This window comes from Spea bombifrons, chromosome 5 (genome assembly GCF_027358695.1).
Source record: "Spea bombifrons isolate aSpeBom1 chromosome 5, aSpeBom1.2.pri, whole genome shotgun sequence".
Taxonomy (NCBI): Eukaryota; Metazoa; Chordata; class Amphibia; order Anura; family Pelobatidae; genus Spea; species Spea bombifrons.
The window spans coordinates 66,376,196-66,396,498 of NC_071091.1; the positions used below are offsets into that span (position 1 = coordinate 66,376,196).

The 20,303-nt window shown below is 39.9% G+C and overlaps 1 protein-coding gene across 1 annotated transcript; it reads right to left on the bottom strand.

Moving 5' to 3' along the window:
* Positions 1-1,843: 1,843 nt before the first annotated feature.
* Positions 1,844-13,823, bottom strand: LOC128497024 (serpin B3-like). Its single transcript, XM_053466874.1, has 7 exons — positions 13,656-13,823; positions 8,445-8,501; positions 7,612-7,740; positions 6,456-6,573; positions 5,795-5,937; positions 4,933-5,085; positions 1,844-2,365 (listed from the first exon to the last, which is right to left on the bottom strand). The coding sequence occupies exons 1-7, from the start codon at positions 13,821-13,823 to the stop codon at positions 1,967-1,969; spliced, it is 1,167 nt and encodes a 388-aa protein (XP_053322849.1). The 3' UTR covers positions 1,844-1,966.
* Positions 13,824-20,303: the final 6,480 nt, after the last annotated feature.

Consider the following 20,303-nt stretch of genomic DNA (forward strand, 5'->3'; position numbering starts at 1 on the left):
AGGGAGAGCATGAGTTAATATGTGGATGTATTTTCTGAATGAGGGAGAGTATGAGTTGTCTGAAGGAGGGAGAGCATGAGTAAACATGTGAATGAGTTGTCTGAATGAGGGAGAGCGTGAGTTAATATGTGGATGAGTTGTCTGAATGAGGGAGAGCATAAGTTATTATGTGGATGAGTTGTCTGAATGAGGGAGAGCATGAGTTAATATGTGGATTAATTGAATGAGGGAGAGCATGAGTTAATATGTGGATGAATTGTCTGAATGAAGGAGAGCATGAGTTAATATGTGGATGAGTTGTCTGAATGAGGGAGAGCATGAGTTAATATGTGGATGAATTGTCTGAATGAGTGAGAGCATGAGTTAATATGAGTTAATATGTGGATGAACTGGCTGAATGAGGGAAAGCATGAGTTAATATGTGGATGTATTGTCTGAATGAGGGAGAGCATGAGTTGTCTGAATGAGCGATAGCATGAGTTAATATGTGGATGAATTGTCTGAATGAGGGAGAGCATGAGTTAATATGTGGATGAATTGTCTGAATGAGGGAGAGCATGAGTTAATGTGTGGATGAATTGTCTGAATGAAAGTGTGAATTAGTGAGTGACTGTAAAAGTGTTTGTGTGTATCATAGATGTATAATTGTGGAAGGGCAAAGATGGCACTAGCAGGATGTTTGAGCCTTGGGGACCAAGATGGCACAGGCAGGGTATATATGGGACAAAGATGGCACAGGCCGGACTGTTTTGGGGACAAAGTTGACTTGTGCTGAGTTATTTGGGGACAAAGATGGCAAATCTTATATGTGTAATCTGGGTTCTGGTCAGGTTTTATGTGGGCAGTGTGGACGCCAGGGCTGGCTTTGGGGTGTGCAACCTGTTATCTATGCCTGTAATTTAGGGGGTTTTAAATATACCTTTAATGCCGTGTTTTTATGTGAATTCCAATACCTGCAAAGCTGGGTTTTTGTGTTATTCTGTAGATCCATATCTGCTATGCTATGTTTCCATACATTAGTTATGTATACCTGCAAGTATAGGGTTTTTATGTCATATTCAGTTGATTAATACCTGCAATGCTGTTTCCATGTATTTATTTGATCTATACCTGCAATGCTACGTTTCATATATTATTATTGTATACCTACAGGATTTGTATGTCTGATTCTGTTTTTGATATATACCTTCAGTGCTGAGATCACAAGTGAATTTCAATTGATCTCTACATGCAAAGCTGGGTTTGTGTGTTAATGTGTTGATCTATACCTGCTATCGGCAGCAGGGTCTAATATTTATATATATATGGGCAGCAGGGGCTAATAAATGGGTTTTAGATATTTGGACAGGGGCGCAATTTCAGTGCTTGCCATAGACGCTATTTTCAGTAGATACACCTCTAGTTCCATGTACTCCAATGGCCTCCGCAGTCACCAGATCTCAATCCAATTGAGCACCTTTGGGATGTGGTGGAACGGGAGATTTGCATCATGGATGTGCAGCCCACAAACCTGTAGCAACTGCATGATGCGATCATGTCCATATGGACCAAAAAGGCAGTTCTGAAGGGAAAAGGAGGTCCAACCCGGTACCAGCAAGGTACCAAGCACATTTATGTACCAGCAGGGATTAAAGAGAATGAGTATAAAAGGTGATATTTTACAATCATTTTAAAGATAAAAAAGACCTGTCTATCTGCATAAAGTTAAATGCATGAAACGGGAGTACATGAATTTAATATGATATGAAATTATTTTTCATATGAAAAAAGTTCAGAGAATAAACAATTTCATGAAAAGTTTATTACATATACTGCCAAGTATAGAATACAGCGAATTTATATGTGAGGTTCATCAAGCTTGTACACTTTGATAACATCCTGATTATCACACTTTATTAAAATGAACCGTTGACTGGCACTTTATTAAAATGAACTGTTGACTGGCACTTGTAGCAGCCTTTCATATTTATGGAGAGGTGTATTTTCCATGAAATAACAAAGTGTTGCTCTGATTATGCTTTATAACTAACATGAATGAATGATTTACGTGAAAATCAATGAGCAAAGGCGCACTTACTGCAACTACTCCAACCCCGGTGGCAGCTGCTGCCTCAGTGCCTTCTTCGTTGACTTCTACATAGGACTTGTGGACTATAGTTGACACTTTTAAAGTCTGGGAAGAAATACCTGATAAATTAACATTAATTGAGAATAAATCAGTCATTCCCAGGTTCTTTAGCACTGGAATTAGGTCAAAAGTCGTCTCAATCATGAAACTGGGAAGCTTCAAGTTAACTTTTGCTTCTCGCATATTTTCAATTTTTGTTGCATTTTCTAAGATTTCAGCTGTTATCTTGCCTTCAACCTAAAACAACATGAGACTGATTGTTCATAAATTATTACTGTCATTTAATGCATAGGCTTGTTTTTATGGGACACTTCAATTATCTCTGATTATAGCTTAATCACTCTTTGTACTTAAAATCTGTATTACTGCAACTCCTTGATAAAGAATTGGACCACACTCTAGTGCCTGGAAGAGTAAAGGTTGATAGGTAATATGATAAAGGTATGTTTGTTAATTGTTAAAGAATGTATTAATGGAAATGCATATTGGTTTGTAGTTAGTTTGGTGAAAGACTTTGTCCTTTTATGCCAAAAGTTTAAAGTAAAGTTTCTAAATAACAGTTAATGCGCAAGCCTTTACATATACTTTCATGCATCACTAAAAGCTATACAATTTCAGTAACTGTAGAAACAATGCCTTTGATGAGTGTATGGTGGTAATCAACCAGCCTGGCGGGTCATACCACACTGTGAAGCAGTGTAAGCCCTTGAGTGTCTCTCAGTTCAGGAATGACTGTACTCATATTCTGCTTTTTTCATTATTAAATATTTTAATTTTGCTAATGAACTATATGCATGAATCCACCCACTGAGCTAATGGACGATGTGCACGTATCCATTCACCAAGGAAAAGCGTTATCAGAGTATCCTAAAACCTCTTATTCTTTGTCTGTCTGTACAGGTGTGTGCAACATTGGATTAAAACTTTTAAAAACAAATTCAAGTTGTGTTAAAATTGAAAATAGTATTAACATAGTATTAGATAATTTTAAGATGAACCCAGAAAACTTTCCCATCTGCCTTTGTTCACAGTAAATGGCATTATGATAAGAAAGTGATGGATCTAATTTTTACTTTAGCACTTTTTTTGTTTGTTATACATGGATCTGCACCTGGCTTGTTTATGCCTGGAAATGCTGCAGTGGAGCTGGCTCCCTAAAGACTTGGATGTTGGCCTTTTGCCCACCACCTGCCCTTGAAAACTCCAATCTGCCGAGTGAACTTCTACTCCTTCCCAAGACTGCCTACTGGATCTGAGTGATCCCAGCACTATACAAGGGACAGCTCAAATGCAGCTGCAAAGTAGTGGTACATATGAACTGTTCCTATCACTATGAGACGCAGGACAGACATGTAACCTTTTCTACCTTTGCAGTGAATTTGCTTTGACACTCTATCTGCATTTTTCATGTATTCAATTGCCTTTGGCTCTATTCCCACTAAGTATAGTTTGTGAACTTACTGAGTGAAACACGGTCAGATTCTTTATTAAAATCCATATAGGCTACACCCACAGCTCCACCGTTATCTATTATTTTAGTAAGGTGTCAAAGAACTAAATAAGATTCATCTGACTTGATATCCATTCAGTAATCAATGCATCCTGAGATTTTGTAGCCAATAAGACACTTATTAGCTATGATTTTTATTTCAATAGAATTTCCATTTATTTTTACTGGAATTTCTCCTGATGATGATTAGGTTTATTCACCAAAGTGAAAGGGAGTAATGATGGCACTTGCGGTGACATCCTTTCCCTTGATTGGATGATCTAGTAGAGGGTGTCACCAGACATGCCTCCATATTGCCCCAAGTTGAAGTGAGGGAAAAATGGTGGTGCTTTCTCCTCTCCTCTGATTGGAAGATGTCAGTAGCAGGATGCACGATATGGCCCAAGCACCACCATTTTGGCGGATGTTATGTGCACAGAGATGCAAATGAAGATAGAAGATAGCAGACTAAAGATAGAAGAGAAGCCAGAAGACAAGAGATTCAAGAAGAAGTTGTGGGAGCAGAAGCGAAAGTGGTCAGCAGAGAAGGTAGGAAAATATTTAGAGAGCGTGAGTGAATGTGGGCTCTGGGAAATGAATTTCGTTCCTGGATTAAAAATGCCCCAAATTTTTGTCCCCAACCAATTGGGCAGGGAAGGTAGTTAGTTGCCTGAAAACAAATAGGCCAAAACCAACTTTGGCCTATTGTTTATGCCCCATATGCATATGTCTAGTGGTTAAATGCTAACAAAATACTAAACTGAACACACTGACGATCACTGGATCCCAGGGTTTAACCCACAGATACTTCTAACTTTTGTTTATGAGTATGAAATCTAAAATTTCAAACAAAAGCTGGTTCCTTAATTAACAAAAAGGGCCTTCCAAAAGGGCCTAGTAAAGACATCCCTAAGAATTACTTTGTCTTCGTGCTTATATATTTCTAGTTTCTATAATCACAGATATACTTTCTAAATTATTCTCATGACCCTTAATTTTTGTTGTTTTTATACCATACATCACATCAAAGGGTATTGCTATCTTGTTTCTTTCCTTTTATGACTATAATCCAATCATGAGATTCATTAATCCTCATTAACAACAACCAGATCCATAAAATCCCTATTTATGATTGGAATTCGTTCAAGGAGCTTATTCCTGAAGTTTTTAACATTTGTAAAAATATCTTAGGAGAAGATTTTAGTTTTAGGCCCTTCTGATTTGACTAAATGTGCAACTCCTCTAGTGCCTACCAGGATGCTAAATGGTATATCCAGGTTATCTACTAGGAGGTTGCTAATATTTAAAGTCTTACCTGTGTTAGTCCATCTACTTCATCTGGAAGCAATATAAACATACTTAAGTCTCCTTCATATGGGAGCGCCAGAATTTTGCTTTTAATGTCTGGCAGGTGACCCAACATGAAATTCCCAGTCTGAGACATCATCTTGACTGTTTTCTTCTCATTCTTAAATAATGATTGAAAATGCATTAATAGTAAACAACAGCAGCAAGAACAACGGAATGAAAAAAAAGTTGAAATGCATATTGCCAATATTTCTACTAGTTTTGTAATAAAGCTACCCAATGTAAATATAAGAAAGTAATTTAGAAACATAGAATTTAAAGGCAGCTAAAAACCATTGGGTCCACCTAGTCTACCCATTTTCCTAATGCAAAGACTCAGATCTTAATTAGTCCTTGGTTCCATCTTAAATTCGGCATTGCTTTATGCCCATCCCATGCATATTTAAATGTTCTCACTGTATTAGCCTCTACTACCTCTATTTGGAGGCTGTTCCATTTATCTACCACTATCTCAGTAAAGAAAAACGTCCTTACATTACATCTAAGCACTGACCTCATAGTTTTAAGTCCTTTACTGCTATCATGTTTGCTCCTTGGAAAAAACTTCCTTCCTATACTCTTCCACTCTAAGTATTTAAACCTTTCTATCGCATTTCCCCACTTTCTCTACTTTTATCCATATATATATTAACATACCTTAGCAGACCGGGAATTTTAAAGTGACAGGAATACCTCCTTTTTTTGCTGCTAATGCCTCTAGCAATAAAAACACTTTAATATATTGCCTGCTTACCTTTAGGTCCTTTCAAGCTAACATGAAAAATATGAACATGTATTACATAAGAATGTTACTGACACGGATAGCTTACTTTATTCACGTTGAATATTTCATCTTTCGTGTCTTCTATTTTGAACGGTTTCTTCCATTTTCCTTTAAAGTAAACTGCATTTACCAAAGCGAGAACAGTTGATGTATCAATGGAGTTTTTGGCAAGCAGTTCTTTGATTTTATCTGAGGCAAAAAAAGGAAATTAGTGAATAACTAAAATTATTACATATAAACTAATCTTAAAGGAACAATCTATATTGACAACAGAGACTCTTAGTTCTCTGAATCCATTCTAAAAGGAATCATTTACAACTTGTTAGCTGATTCAAGTTGGTTGAAACATCTACCAAACTGACTGCTTGAAGGAATGTATAAATGCTTATCCTTTATCCAGATTTATTAGTAAATTTATATAAGGAAATATCTCTCTTCACTTTGCTCAAACTGAATACAATATATGATTGTTTATATTGCAATACCTTTTAATAATTTCACATCTATCCACATGTGTCAGGTCTGTATGCTATGCTCTAGATTATCTACATATTCTTACCAAAGAAGGACTGGAGTTTAACCTAAAGAACTGAGAGAAAAGACTCTTGATGTTCAATAAATGTAGTAAGGTATACTAAAGGTAGTAAACTAGACATAAGATGGCATAAGTGTACATTTTTATAGAGGTTGGACAAAATAATGCCTACCATTTGTTTGGCCTGCAACCCATGAGTTTATTGTCTGTCTGGCTGTCTCGGTGTCATTTTGGAAGTCAACAGTTTCAAGCTTAGCATTGTATAGCTCCTCAGTGCATATTAAATATTGCTGTAATATACAAATATATGCATAAAAGGTTATATTATAGGCTTAAATGTGAAAGTGCAAATTATTTTTCTTTCAATATTTCCTACTATATAGGTAATATAAACAAAGTATTAGTGTACTATAGGTATAGTAACATAATAAAAAATGTCCCATACAGCATTGCTCCCTTACTGTCTAGATTAATATCTAAATCCTACTGGGAATGCCAGTCTTCCTCAGTTAGCTTCTGAACATGGTTAATAGGATTGGTGAAGTAGTGATTTTTTTTTACCAGCAGAGGTGTAGATGCTCTGCTCACTAATGCTTTGACGGAACAGAATATCTGAAAAGCCCAGGGCTTCATTATTTCAACAGAACATAGTGCTCTAGATCTATAGTAACAGCCACTGCAGGGTTTACCCTACTATATAGGTAGGTGCCTATGGAGCTGATCTTGTCCAAAGGTGCCATTATCAGGTTCTCTCCTAGGCGAGCAAGCAAGTACATGCAAATGGTGGATGCCAATGATATAGAAATCCTTGGACTGACTATGGTACAGTGTAAAAGCATATGAACTGTATGAGACTTTATACTAATAATAAGTCTGGGCAATTGCCAGCTTTGGTGGCACTGTGGTGACACATTCTGTCTGCAAAGGGCAAGCACAAAGGACATGTTGAAATAGTTTTGTGCAATGACATAGGACCCTCAACACACTGCCGGTGCATCCAGCTAGGAGAGCATTAGTTGAGAACTCAGGGCAAAGTAATAATGTAGTAATTGAGTGTTTGATGGTGAATGTGAAGGCAGAGAGTTGTAACAGCTGATATATAAAGGGTTAGAAATCTAATGAGAGCCAGCACTGGAGCTGGCTTGCTGTGAGCATAGTGTTCACGTGCTTTAGCAAATGTGTTCTATTGGTGTGTCCCTTTAAGAAAATCAATACTGTCTTCAATTCTTTTTACTATTAAATGTAATGTGTGCATGCAAGAATTTTATTTAAAACACTATGTATACAAAATGAGGATATCAAAATTATTTTTCATTCTTTTGACTTACTGTAACAAACTCAAAACCTTTTTGTCCATACAGTCGGTTTGCCAAGCTCAGTTCATAAATCTTACTGTGCGCATTTAGATCTGTGAGAAGTTGTTTGAATTCCCTATGGACGCCTTCAACTTTGCAGCCCTAAAATAAAAAGTGTATTTAATAAAAAGTGGGCAGTGAGTAGAATGTTGGAAGTCTAGCCACATGCAGAGTGTTTTGGAAATCTAGACTCATTATCTGTCAATGCAGTCTATCTTGATGGATGTAAATTTTCATGATCTACTGAGGCGAAGTTCTAATAAAGTCATACTCCCTCATAGATTAGCATTCTTCATGAATTCACCATTTGAAAGCAAGTATAAGATTCTTTGAGTTGAGTCCCGAACACACTTGATGCAAGTAAAAGCCAGATGTCTTCACTTGAAAATGATTGATTACTCCAGAGGGATCTTGTTTATTTATCATGGATAGTAAAATGGAACACAGAGCCGGACACGCTTAACGCGTGTTCCGTTTTACCATTATACAATGAATAAACAAGATATCAGTATTTTTTCAGCCCTGCTTCTAGACTTTACTTGAAGAGGTGGTTGTCAGGTGCCGTTGACTTATCTCATCTCCCAAAACACTCTATATTCCCTGTGCTCAACAACACTTAAAGACCTTTAAAGCATATTGCTGGAGGTCCAAATCGACATGGGACCTTAGTTAGTTTATCTTAAATAAAGGTGCTTTTTTTTTTTTTTGTAAGAACTAAATATCAACTACACAGTGTCAAACAAAGGTAATTCATTTATTGCTTATTAATATCTGTGGAACACGGACTTAAATTTAAAGCCTGTTACCTCCTGAGAAGATGGCAGGCTTTTAGTATTGTCTCCTGGTCTTCCAAAATACATTGTCTGCAATAAGATAAAAAAATGACACAAGCAACAAGTTTAATATTTAAAACTTAATAAAAGTATCCCGCAAACACATGTGGTAATAAATAAGCATATTGACTGCATCAAATTGATTGTAAGGTACATTAAGTAATCAATTAAAATGTCTGACACGTGACACACTAGCAACAGAGGTTGTTAGAAAAGAACACTGTATTTTAAGCAAAATAGTCTCCTGGCTTTTGTTTATTATATGTATAAAACATCCATAAAATATTAAGGGAAAGCCACTGAGGCAGTGTTACCATACCTGGGAATTACCTAGGGTAAGCTACTCAGCGCTCTCCTTCTTCTGTGGAAATGGCTTAATGAAGGGGCTGTGCTAGCCCAGATAGTCTTTGGTGGGAAAATTGGGCCAGGGGGTGGCCATTCGCATGCCCAGACAGCCTTTGGTAATCATACGGAGAAACAACTGACCCAGAAGGTTCCCAGTTTAATGCCTACTATAAAAGTGGACCCATCTAGACACGTGGAAACTAATCAGAAAGACGCAAGACTGACATCATGACGGTAAACGGTATAACTTGTGCATCATTGATGCACATCAATTAACTTACACTGCTGTTTGAAATGATGTAATGACTTTTTGATGCCAGTTGCTCTCGTTGAAAACCGTTGTTTACTCTTTAGCAGGCCCGGACTGGCCATCGGGCACACCGGGCATTTGCCCGGTGGGCCGGGCCACGGCAGGGCCGCATTGACTTTAGGGGCTGATGGAGCTGCAGCTCCAGGCCCCTAACCTACCTACGGCCGCAGTAACGCAGGGCATAAGGGGCACCTGCCCCTTAAGCCCGCCGCAACTGCGACCGGGTCCGCCACTCTAAGGGACCGGGAAGTCCCCACCAAGGCCGGCCTTACGGGTCTGCGGCCGCACAGGGTTTAAATTAAAACATCGGGTTGTTTTTTTTTTAACTTTATTTAACATCCTCCATGTTAAATAAAGTTTTTTGGATGATGTTAAGTAAAGTTGAAAAAAAAAAACCCCGATGTTTTAATTTAAACCCTGTGCGGCCGCAGACCCCTAAGGCCGGCCCTGGTGGGGGCTTCCCGGCCTCTTAGAGCAGGGCGCCACACTCCAGGGGGCGCGACGGGGGGCGGTCCGCACCGGGTGCCGCTCATCAGTAGTGATGGGAAGTTCGGATCATTAAAGTGAATCGGATCATTTCGATTCGTTCACTGAAATGATCCGATTCATGATCCGGATCTTCGGATCACTCAGTGTGCCTGCACGCAGTTACTGTTTTCCAGTAACTCCGTGCAGGCACACTAACGATTGGCCCCGCCCCTTTCATTATGAATCCTCCCCCCTGCCTCCAGTGATGTCAATGAAGGCAGAGAGTCGTTCAAAGATTCAGATCTTACAGGGATCCGAATCTTACAGTGATCCGGATCACTGTAAGATCCGGATCATTGTAAGATCCGGATCATTGTAAGATCCGGATCTTTGAACGACTCTCTGCCTTCATTGGCATTCTAATCATTCATAGTAAGTCACCATACTGTTATAAATAATACATTAATAATCACTGCCCCCAGGATTTACATTCCCCTTTACCTGCAACTGCACCTTAAGCTAACTTTATTAAATTAATTAAATTAACCCTCACCATTAAATTAACCCTAAACACCCCATCAACCATGTCTGCCCCTAAAATTAACCCTTAACACCCCATCAACCATGACTGCCCCTAAAATTAACCCTTAACACCCCATTAACCATAACTGCCCCCAAATTAACCCTAAACACCCCATTAAGCATAACTGCCCCCAAATTAACCCTAAACACCCCATTAAGCATAACTGCCCCCAAATTAACCCTAAACACCCCATTAAGCATAACTGCCCCCAAATTAACACTCAAGACCCCATTAAGCATAACTGCCCCCAAATTAACACTCAAGACCCCATTAAGCATAACTGCCCCCAAATTAACCCTAAACACCCCATTAAGCATAACTGCCCCCAAATTAACCCTAAACACCTCATTAAGCATAAATGCCCCTAAATTAACACTAAAGACCCCATTAAGCATAACTGCCCCCAAATTAACACTAAACACCTCATTAAGCATAACTGCCCCTAAATTAACACTAAAGACCCCATTAAGCATAACTACCCCCAAATTAACCCTAAACACCTCATTAAGCATAACTGCCCCTAAATTAACACTAAAGACCCCATTAAGCATAACTGCCCCTAAATTATCCCTAAACATCCCATTAAGCATAACTGCCCCCAAATTAACACTAAAGACCCCATCAACCATACCAATTTATTAGGGTTAATTTCAGGGGCCGTTATGGTTAATGGGGTCTTTAGGGTTAATTTCAGGGGCCGTTATGGTTAATGGGATCTTTACGGTTAATTTCAGGGGCAGTTATGGTTGATTGGGTATAAGGGTTAATTTTATGCTGATGAGTGAGGGTTAATTTAATTAATTTAATAAAGTTAACTGTAGGTGCAGTTATAGGTAAAGGGGGGCAAACTCAGGGGAATCTAAATCCTGGGGGCAGTGTGAACATTATTAATGTATTTATTTATAAAAGTATGGTATCAGTAATATTCTCTGTAAGATCCGGATCCTTGTAAGATCCGGATCCTTGTAAGATCCGGATCCCTGTAAGATTCGGATCATTCGACTCTTCGGTTCATTCGACTCTTCGGTTCATTCGACTCTTCGGTTCATTCGACTCTTTGAACGACTCTCTGACTCTATGAGTCATCGTTCCTGTGTGAATTAATGAGCTGTAACCTGACCCCAGAGTCTGTGTCTGAGTGCTCTGCAGATGACTCACAGCTCTAGGATCAGGTTACAGCTGCATGATTCACAGACTGAACCGCTACAAATGAATCGTTCAGTCTAATGAACCGATTCATCCGGATCACTAAAAAGAACCGGATCAAATGAACGATTCGTTCATGATCCGGACATCACTACTCATCAGGGGCTGCCAACTTGCGGCACCCGGCACTCCTCCAGAGACGGACAGTAATGTCCGCCGCTGGAGGAGCAGGCTCGCAAGGGAGCGGTATCGGAGGTCTTTAACAGACCTCCGGTTCCCTTGAGTGATTTTAAGCCGGGTTCAACCCGGCTTAAAATCACTCAAGGGAGCCGGAGGTCTGTTAAAGACCTCCGATACCGGTCCCTTGTGATCTGCGCGACAACAGCTGTTGTGCGCCGGGGTTTGCTGTCAGATCCCGGCGCACACCACTGAAGCCGCGCCCACCGACCCGGTGACCCGGAAGAAGACAGAGAAGACAGAAGAACTGAAGAAGAGGAGCGAAGAGGAGGAAAAGGAGCTGTAAGGAGAAAAGAGGAAAGGTAGGAAAACATTCAGTGAGAGTGGATTGGTGTATATGTGTGGATTGGTGTATATATGTGTGGATTGGTATATATGTGTGGTTTGGTATATATGTGTGGATTAGTATATATGTGTGGATTAGTATATATGTGTTGATTAGTGTATATATGTGTGGATTGGTATACGTGTGGATTGGTATACGTGTGGATTGGTATATGTGTGAGGATTGATATATGTGTGTGGATTGGTATATGTGTGTGGATTGGTATACGTGTGGATTGGTATATATGTGTGGATTGGTATATATGTGTGGATTGGTATGTGTGTGGATTAGTATATATGTGTGGATTGGTAAATATGTGTGGATTGGTATATATGTGTGGATTGGTATATATGTGTGGATTGGTATATATGTGTGGATTGGTATATATGTGTGGATTGGTATATACGTGTGGATTGGTATATACGTGTGGATTGGTATACGTGTGGATTGGTATACGTGTGGATTGGTATACGTGTGGATTGGTATATATGTGTGGATTGGTATATATGTGTGGATTGGTAAGTGCGTGAGAGTGATGGGTGTTATGCTGTACCATTTCCAATGTCTTTTTCATGATCTAATTATGCTCTAAAAGTACATCATAACTCCCATCACTCTATACTGTTCCATACAGTGGCAGAGCTTGGAGGCAGAGGCCTTGCACCCCCACCACAGGACTCCTGAAAGGTAAGTGAACTTTAAAGAGGGAGAGGGTAGATAGTTAGGAGGGGGTAGTTGCGGCAGGCTTAAGGGGCTCTGCGTTAATGCGGCCATATAGGACCAGTCAGTCCAGTCCTGACTGGACCTATTTTAAGGTGGGGGCCTGGAGCTGCAGCTCCATCAGCCCCTAAGTCAATCCTGCCCTGGCACAGGCACGGTCGCTGTTGCTGCTTGCTCCGGCAACAAGGTAAGTAGGGTGAGGGAGGGGGTGCAGTGAGAAGGGGCAGAGGGGGGTTAGATAGTGAGAAAGGGGGAGAGGGGATAGATAGAGGCGGTACATATTGAGAAGTGGGGAAGGAGGTTACATAGTGAAAAGGGGGAACATAGTGAGAAGGGGCAGATAAGATGAAGAGAGGGGCTAGTGTGAATGCGTATGAGAATGAATGAATAAATGTGTGGATGAATTGTGTGAATGCGTATGACAATGAATTCATGTGAGGATGAATTGCTTGAATGATTTGTGAGACTGCATTAATGAATGTGTTAATGATTTGTGTGAATGATTTAATGCAAAGATGGTACGGATGGGCTTTAACAATAAATAAATAAATATGGGCTGCTCAGGCTTAAATGCCCGGGCCTATTTTTTGTCCCAGTCCGGGCCTGCTCTTTAGCATACCATCACATCTGTAAACCACATCTTTTCTGAATTGCACACATTTATTGCTAAAAAGTCTTGTGTACACTACATAAAATCTTGAGGGGAAAAAAGTTTCCAACTAAAAAGCTGAGTATTAATAAGATCACATACAAATTGTTTTTGTGCATTCTTGAAGTAGTCATAGAAATGTATTCTCTCTTCTCAGGAAATCATGCACAAAGCAGTGCTGCTATTTTACTTATCTGGTGGTTGCCAACTGATATTTTTCAGAAGCCAACGTATCTTCCCACGATTTGTGGCTGACAATTAACCCCAACCATAATATCATTGTGCAATTGGCAAGATAACTGATGCTCCATTTTAAAATTTTGAAAATATTTGTATTATACTATAATTGTATTATAAGAATACTATAAGAAGAATTATAATATAACACTGATATGACTAACCTTTTCTATCTGGGCAGCTGTGTTACCTTTTGCTCCCAAATCAACCATGCCCATAGCCAGTGAGATGCTTGAGGGTGAGAAGAAGATGTTTCCTTGAGGTTCATTTTTGTTTAGCTCCTTGTAGCAATCAAAAGAGAAGCTGCTTATGGATTTACTAAGATTGTCCATTGTTCTGTTTCCTAAAAGGACAATAAACAACAATGATGTAAATTTAATTTGTCTATGAACACAAGGTTCTTTTGTTACTGTTATTTATTCAGATTTTTCCAATATCTCTGCATATGGGAAGGGCATATAAAGGAGTTAGCAAACGAATGGTTTTGCCAGTTATATCTTTTAAGTAAAGAGTTAAAATTATGTTTATATGTTTGAAGAATGGTACCAACCATGGTACCTTCTCTAGGCATCAGACCGCTATCCAAAATATGCATAGAAAAAATAGAGAATTTCACCCAATCCATAGGAAAAAAAATACAAATTAAGCTTTAAACAATCCTCTTACAATATAAAAAAACATTTTACATACATGTGAATTTAGCAACAAATCTATCATGAAATTACTTATTTAGCTACAAGTTTTTGTTTAATTGTGAGACATTCACTGTTCCCCATAAATCATAGTACTTTCCTAGAAGAATAACACTTTACCTTGACTTGTTCGAAGAATGTTTCCAAACGGGGCTTAGTTCAATCACCAAATACACAAGTATTTATATGTAAAACAAGGATCCACGCCCACTGGCACCTCGCCATGCATTATTCTCTTGTAATAACATGTTGCATTAGCCTATGGCTTTGCATAAATAATATTACAGCAGCACTGAATTAAGACACAAGACCATTTCCATACTATTACGACATTATTTCAAAATAGATAAAGATTTATACAACTGCTACCAGCCCATGCAAATCAAAAATGTATACATGTTTCCAAAATAAACAAATAGACAATGGCATACAAAGTCCAACTCAATGGTGGATTTTATTTAGTGTGTATTAACACTAAGGAAAGTGGATATAAGCGTACTGGTCCAAGAGAGAATTGAGTCTGTAGTTGAAGGTAAAAAATTTATTGAGCCATTAAGGAACAAAGGTAGCATGACCTTAAAGGTCTATTGTTCAGATGATATGGAACGAAAACCTGCAATTGTACCATAGGATCGATAATCCTTTTACTTTAGTTACATTACTGCATATCATTGTGACAGAATGACCTGTCATACAAGGCCCCTAGGTAGTCAGAGATGGCTCCAGCCTGGCTGCCAAACAGGCAGGAACTCCATTGTGTAAACTAATCCCATAACAGGATTGCTGCCAGGGGGAGATTCAGTAGCTAAAGGGGATTAAAGGTTGGGTTGTCTACATGTACCTGTTTATCAATGTTGATTTATGTTAATGAAGTTCTCTGGATATATGAGTCTATGTTTTACATCAATAAACTGTTCATTTCTGCTGTACTCAGTTCAAGGTAGTTGTGTGTCTACTTATTGGGTATACATAGCAGAGTTCCAAGGTGCGCATGCTGGCTGGTGCTGGAAGTGATTCCGGGGACTACAGGAGGATACATGTGGGTGATCTCTGGGAGTTACTACAGCTCTCTTGGTGAACCCGTTACAATCAATTATTGGATAATTGTGTTGGTTCATGAACTATCTAGATAACAATCAGTAAACAGTGGTCAAAAAGGCTTGATGCTGATCAAGGAATATGTAATTTCATTGCTCGAACAAAAAATTTCCCTTTCCTTCCTGCAGTGTCAGCGATGACATCCTGTGGAACAAATTCAAGAATTTCTTAGTCATAATGAATTTTGTGTTATATGTATGGATACTGTTTAAAAGAAAGCTCTATATTACCCCAAAAAATATAATTTGTGTGACTACAGGGTAATCACAGTTAAAATGACTAAATGTCAAAAGACTCCGTTCTGCAGGATGCCCACTGTCATACTCATTAAAAGTTATTTTCTACACTAGAGATAGTCCAGCAAAACTTAATTTTTAAGACTCTAGACCAGGGGGTCCAACGTGCGGCCTGTGACTTCAAGGTGCGGCCTATTTAATTTTTACTTATTCAGAGATAAAACGCCCTCCTGAATTTGTAGTCACTTCAGAGGACAAAACTTTCAAGGCCCAGAAATCAGTGGGGGGAAAAGTAAAGGTTTTGTGTTATTTACTCTATTTCAATCTGCGTATTTTATCAAAAAGGATCAGTGGTACTAAATTGTGACTTCAGGCGTCCCGTGTACTGAGGTACTCCCAATCCCATCACATAAGATTCTATTTTGTATTATCTGCCGAGCATTTATGTCATCTTTATAGTTTGAGTTGGCCTACCCAAAAAGGTTCCCATAGTCTTGCACTTTGGCATCAGATTAAAAATGTATTAGAACCTAATGAAACATACACTCACTGGCCAATTTATTAGGTACACCTTGCTAGTATCGGGTTGGACCCCCTTTTGCCTTCAGAACTGTCTTCATTCTTCGTAGCATACTTTCTACAAGGTGCTGAAAACATTCCTCAGAGGTTTTGGTCCATGTGGACCTGATGGCAGGAGCAGGTGCTCTATTGGATTGAGATCTGGTGACTGTGAAGGCCATTGGAGTACAGTGAGCTTTGTGACGTGGTGCATTATCCTGCTGGAAGTACCCGTAAGAAGATGGATGCACTGTGGTCATAAAGCGATGGACATGGTCAGCAACAATACAGGTAGGCTGTCACGTTTAAATGATGCTCATTTGGTAATAAGGGGCCCTAAGTGTGACACGCAAATGCCCCCCACACCATTACACCACCACCAGCCTGAACCGTTGATACAAGGCTCCATGGATCCATGCTTTCATGTTGTTTACACCAAAGTCTGACCCTCCCATCTGACCCTTCCATCTGAATGTCCCAGCTGAAATCGAGACTTATCAGACCAGGCAACGTTCTTCCAGTCTTCCATTGTCCAATTTTGGTGAGCCTGTGCGAATTGTAGCCTCAGTTTGCTGTTCTTAGCTGACAGGAGTGGCACCCAGTGTGGTCTTCTGCTGTAGCCCAAGGTTTGACATGTTGTGCATTCAGAGATGGTATTCTGCATATCTAGGTTGTAACGCGTTACTGTCGCCTTTCTGTAATCTCGAACCAGTCTGCCCATTCTCCTCTGACATCAACAAGGCATTTTTCGGCCACACAACTGCCGCTCACTGGATATTTTCTCTTTTTCGGACCATTCTCTCTAAACCCTAGAGATGGTTGTGCGTGAAAATCCCAGTAGATCAGCAGTTTCTAAAATATTTCAGACCAGCCCATTCTTCCCCATTCTGATGCTCGGTTTGAACTTCAGCAAGTTGTCTCGACCACGTCTACATGCCTAAATGCATTGAGTTGCTGCCATGTGATTGGCTGATTGGCTGTTTGGCTATTTGTGTTAACAAGCAATTGAACAGGTGTACCTAATAAAGTGGCCAATGAGTGTATGTACTGCACCCTCTGTAAATTAAAAAAACAGGTTGTACTAGTATGTGTTCATAGTCATTGTAGCCTTTTTCTTCAGGGCATAATATTATGTAAAGGTGTGGTTAGTACCTTCAAAGCAATTCCTTTGTCCTGTATTTGTCTTTATAATTTTAATTATCGGGTATATTAGATTGAATATATAAAAAGGGTGGGGGTAACAAAATCAAAGGAGATGCTAAATAAAGGTGTGATTGATTTATAAGTAAAGTTGCAGTTTGACCCACATTCTCAATTTGCCCAAATTACAAATCTGCGAATGTTGAAGTATGGAGTTTGCGTCCTAGTTTCTAGTATATTCTAGTTATTTTCCAAAATTAATTTTGCAGGTAGCATTTTCCTTCAATTGTTCAACTTTACCATGCGTCATAAAGATCCCTGTATAAAGTATAGGTCAGCCAGTAAGGGGATCTTGCACAAAAAACAAAAACGATTGGGAATGGCCTACCATAATGCATAGGAAAATCAGCGAGCAGAACCCGTAACTCTCTATAAAACCCATTCAATACTGGAATGTATACTTTATTTTAACCCCTTAAGGGTGTTTTTTTAATATTTTTTGTACCCTTTGGGACCAAGGCTGTTTTAACACTTTTGCGGTGCACGTGTTTAGCTGCAATTTTCTCCTTACCCATTTAGTGTACCCACACAAGTTATGTATTGTATTTTTCAGGACTTTGTTCATACCATTTTTTTGATCATATCATCTAATTTCCTATAAAAAAATTATAAAACATGATGAAATTTTTTTTAAAAAACTTTTTCTCACTTTTATTTGAAAAAACTAATGAAAAAATCTGCTAAATTGATTCTACTATTTGTCCTGAGTTTACAAATACCCAATGTTTTTATGTTTTTTTTTTATTGGTCAATAAGTACAAGTAGCGTTTTGCTATTTCAAAACCATTTTTTTTCCAAATCTGGTCATTCTGCCCCATGTGTTAATTAGGGTATCTTTAAAGCCGGCCAATGCAATTTACCCCATCAAACCATATGTTCTGGAAAAATAGACACCCCAAGGTATCTCAAATGCTGGTATTTTAACCCTTTCCATGCACTTATTCTATTACCACCCTTTGTCGAACTTTGCGGTAGTAATTTTTTTTCACACAAATTGTACTTCAGGTATTCATTTATAGCTCCAGGTGTATGTCCCTATTAAACAACACCCCAATATGTGTTCAGTAACTTCTCCTGAGTACAGTGATTCCCCCGATGCATGAGTTTGGTTGTTTGGGAGGTAAAATGCCACATTTGTGAAGTGCACATTTTTTAGCTTGGAAGTTTAATATCTGGTCCTACTGCCCCCATGTCCTAAGTTGCCCATCTTTGAAGCTGGCTAATTAAATTTTTCGCATCAAACCATATATTTTTGAAAACTAGACACCCCAGAGTATTTCAAATGGTGGTATTTTAACCCTTTCCATGCACTAATTTTACCACCACCCTTTGTCAAAATTTGTGGTAGCAATTTTTTTTTCCTTTTATCCCACAAATTGTACTTCAGGTGTGAATTTACAGCTCCTGGTATATATCACTCAGTAGCATACCTAGAGGGGGGCAGTGCGCCCTGGGTGCCACTCATCAGGGAGGTGCCGCGACAGCTGCCTAATGCGAGCCTGCAGCTCACTGCTGTGGTGCCTGCGCACTATGTGAGGAAACTCTTTCCCTGCCCAGGGAAGCAGGAACCTGGGCGGGGAAAGAGTTTCCTCTCACAGTGTGTGGGCGCCACAGCAGTGAGCTGCAGGGCCCCAGACCAATGATCTGCAAGAGAGGTAAGGACATGTGGGGGAGTGAAAGGGTGAATTAATTAATTGAGTAAGATTTTAGGGGCAGAAATGGTACAGGCAGGCTATTTAGAGGGGCAGAGGTTGCACAGGCAGGTTCCTTCAGGGGCAAAGGTGGCACAGGTAGGCTACTTCAGGGGGACAGAAAGGCTGTTTAGGGGGCAGAAATGTGACAGGCACGCTGTTTAGAGGGGCAGAGGTGGCACAGGCAGGTTTCTTCAGCGGCAGAGGTGGCACAAGCAGGCTTCTTCAGGTGCAGAGTTGGCACTGGCAGGCTGCTTCAGGGCAGAGGTGGCACAGCCAGGCTGCTTCAGGGGGAGAGGTGATGTTCAAGGGGGCAGGCTCACAGAAGAGATCCTCCTGACATGGAGAGGATCGTCACGTTGGAGGACAGCAGGGAAAAAAACCCCCGCAAAAATGTAAGTATTACCAAAAAATAGGGGTTATAGGAAAGTGGACCCATATTAAAGGGGTGGGGGAGAAATTCCCTTGGGACAAAAATTAAATAATACAAAAGGGGGGTGGCTGGGTTGTGGCATTACAAAATCAATAGGGGGGGTGGCTGGTGGTAATACACATGGCAGTGGGGGCATCAATAGACAAGACGTTGGTTGGGCATCAGATTAGCCAATACACAAGGGAGGGGATTGGCTGGGGCAACACATAAATCAATATACAAGGGTGTGGGGGCATAAATGCACAAAGGAGGGCAATACACAAGGTTATGGGGGGACACATTAATCAATATTAAAGGGGGCAGGGCAGGGGCATCAATACACAAGGGGCAAAAATACAAAAGGGGCAGTTAATGACAAAGCAGTGTAGAAAATAAAAAAAATTATGCTTCAGTGCGGCAGTGCCTGTCCTGGTGTGTGTTTGGGTATCAGTGTGGCAGAGCCTGTCCTGATGTGTTTGGGTGTCGGTATGGTAGAGCCTGTCCTGGTGTGTGTATGGGGGTCCGTGTGTCAGAGCCTGTCCTGGTGTGTGTGTTTGGGTGTCGGTGTGGCAGAGCCTGTCCTGGTGTGTGTGTATGGGGGTCCGTGTGTCAGAGCCTGTCCTGGTGTGTGTGTTTGGGTGTCGGTGTGGCAGAGCCTGTCCTGGTGTGTGTGTTTGGCTGTCTTAATCCGGCCCTGCCTCCAGTGTGCGCCATCTTAAATCCAGCTTGTACCCACAGTGTGCTCCAGCCTTGTGCAGTTTTATTAGGCTAAACTTGTTTTAAATGGTTTGTGGACTGACTTTGTTTTACTGTTTTAAGTAATTTAGTATTGATAGAATGACATACAAAAGTTGACATATTCCCTCTGCGGCGGCATTTTTCTAAACTAAACATATTTAAAGTTGTTAACCTTTCTTCATAACTA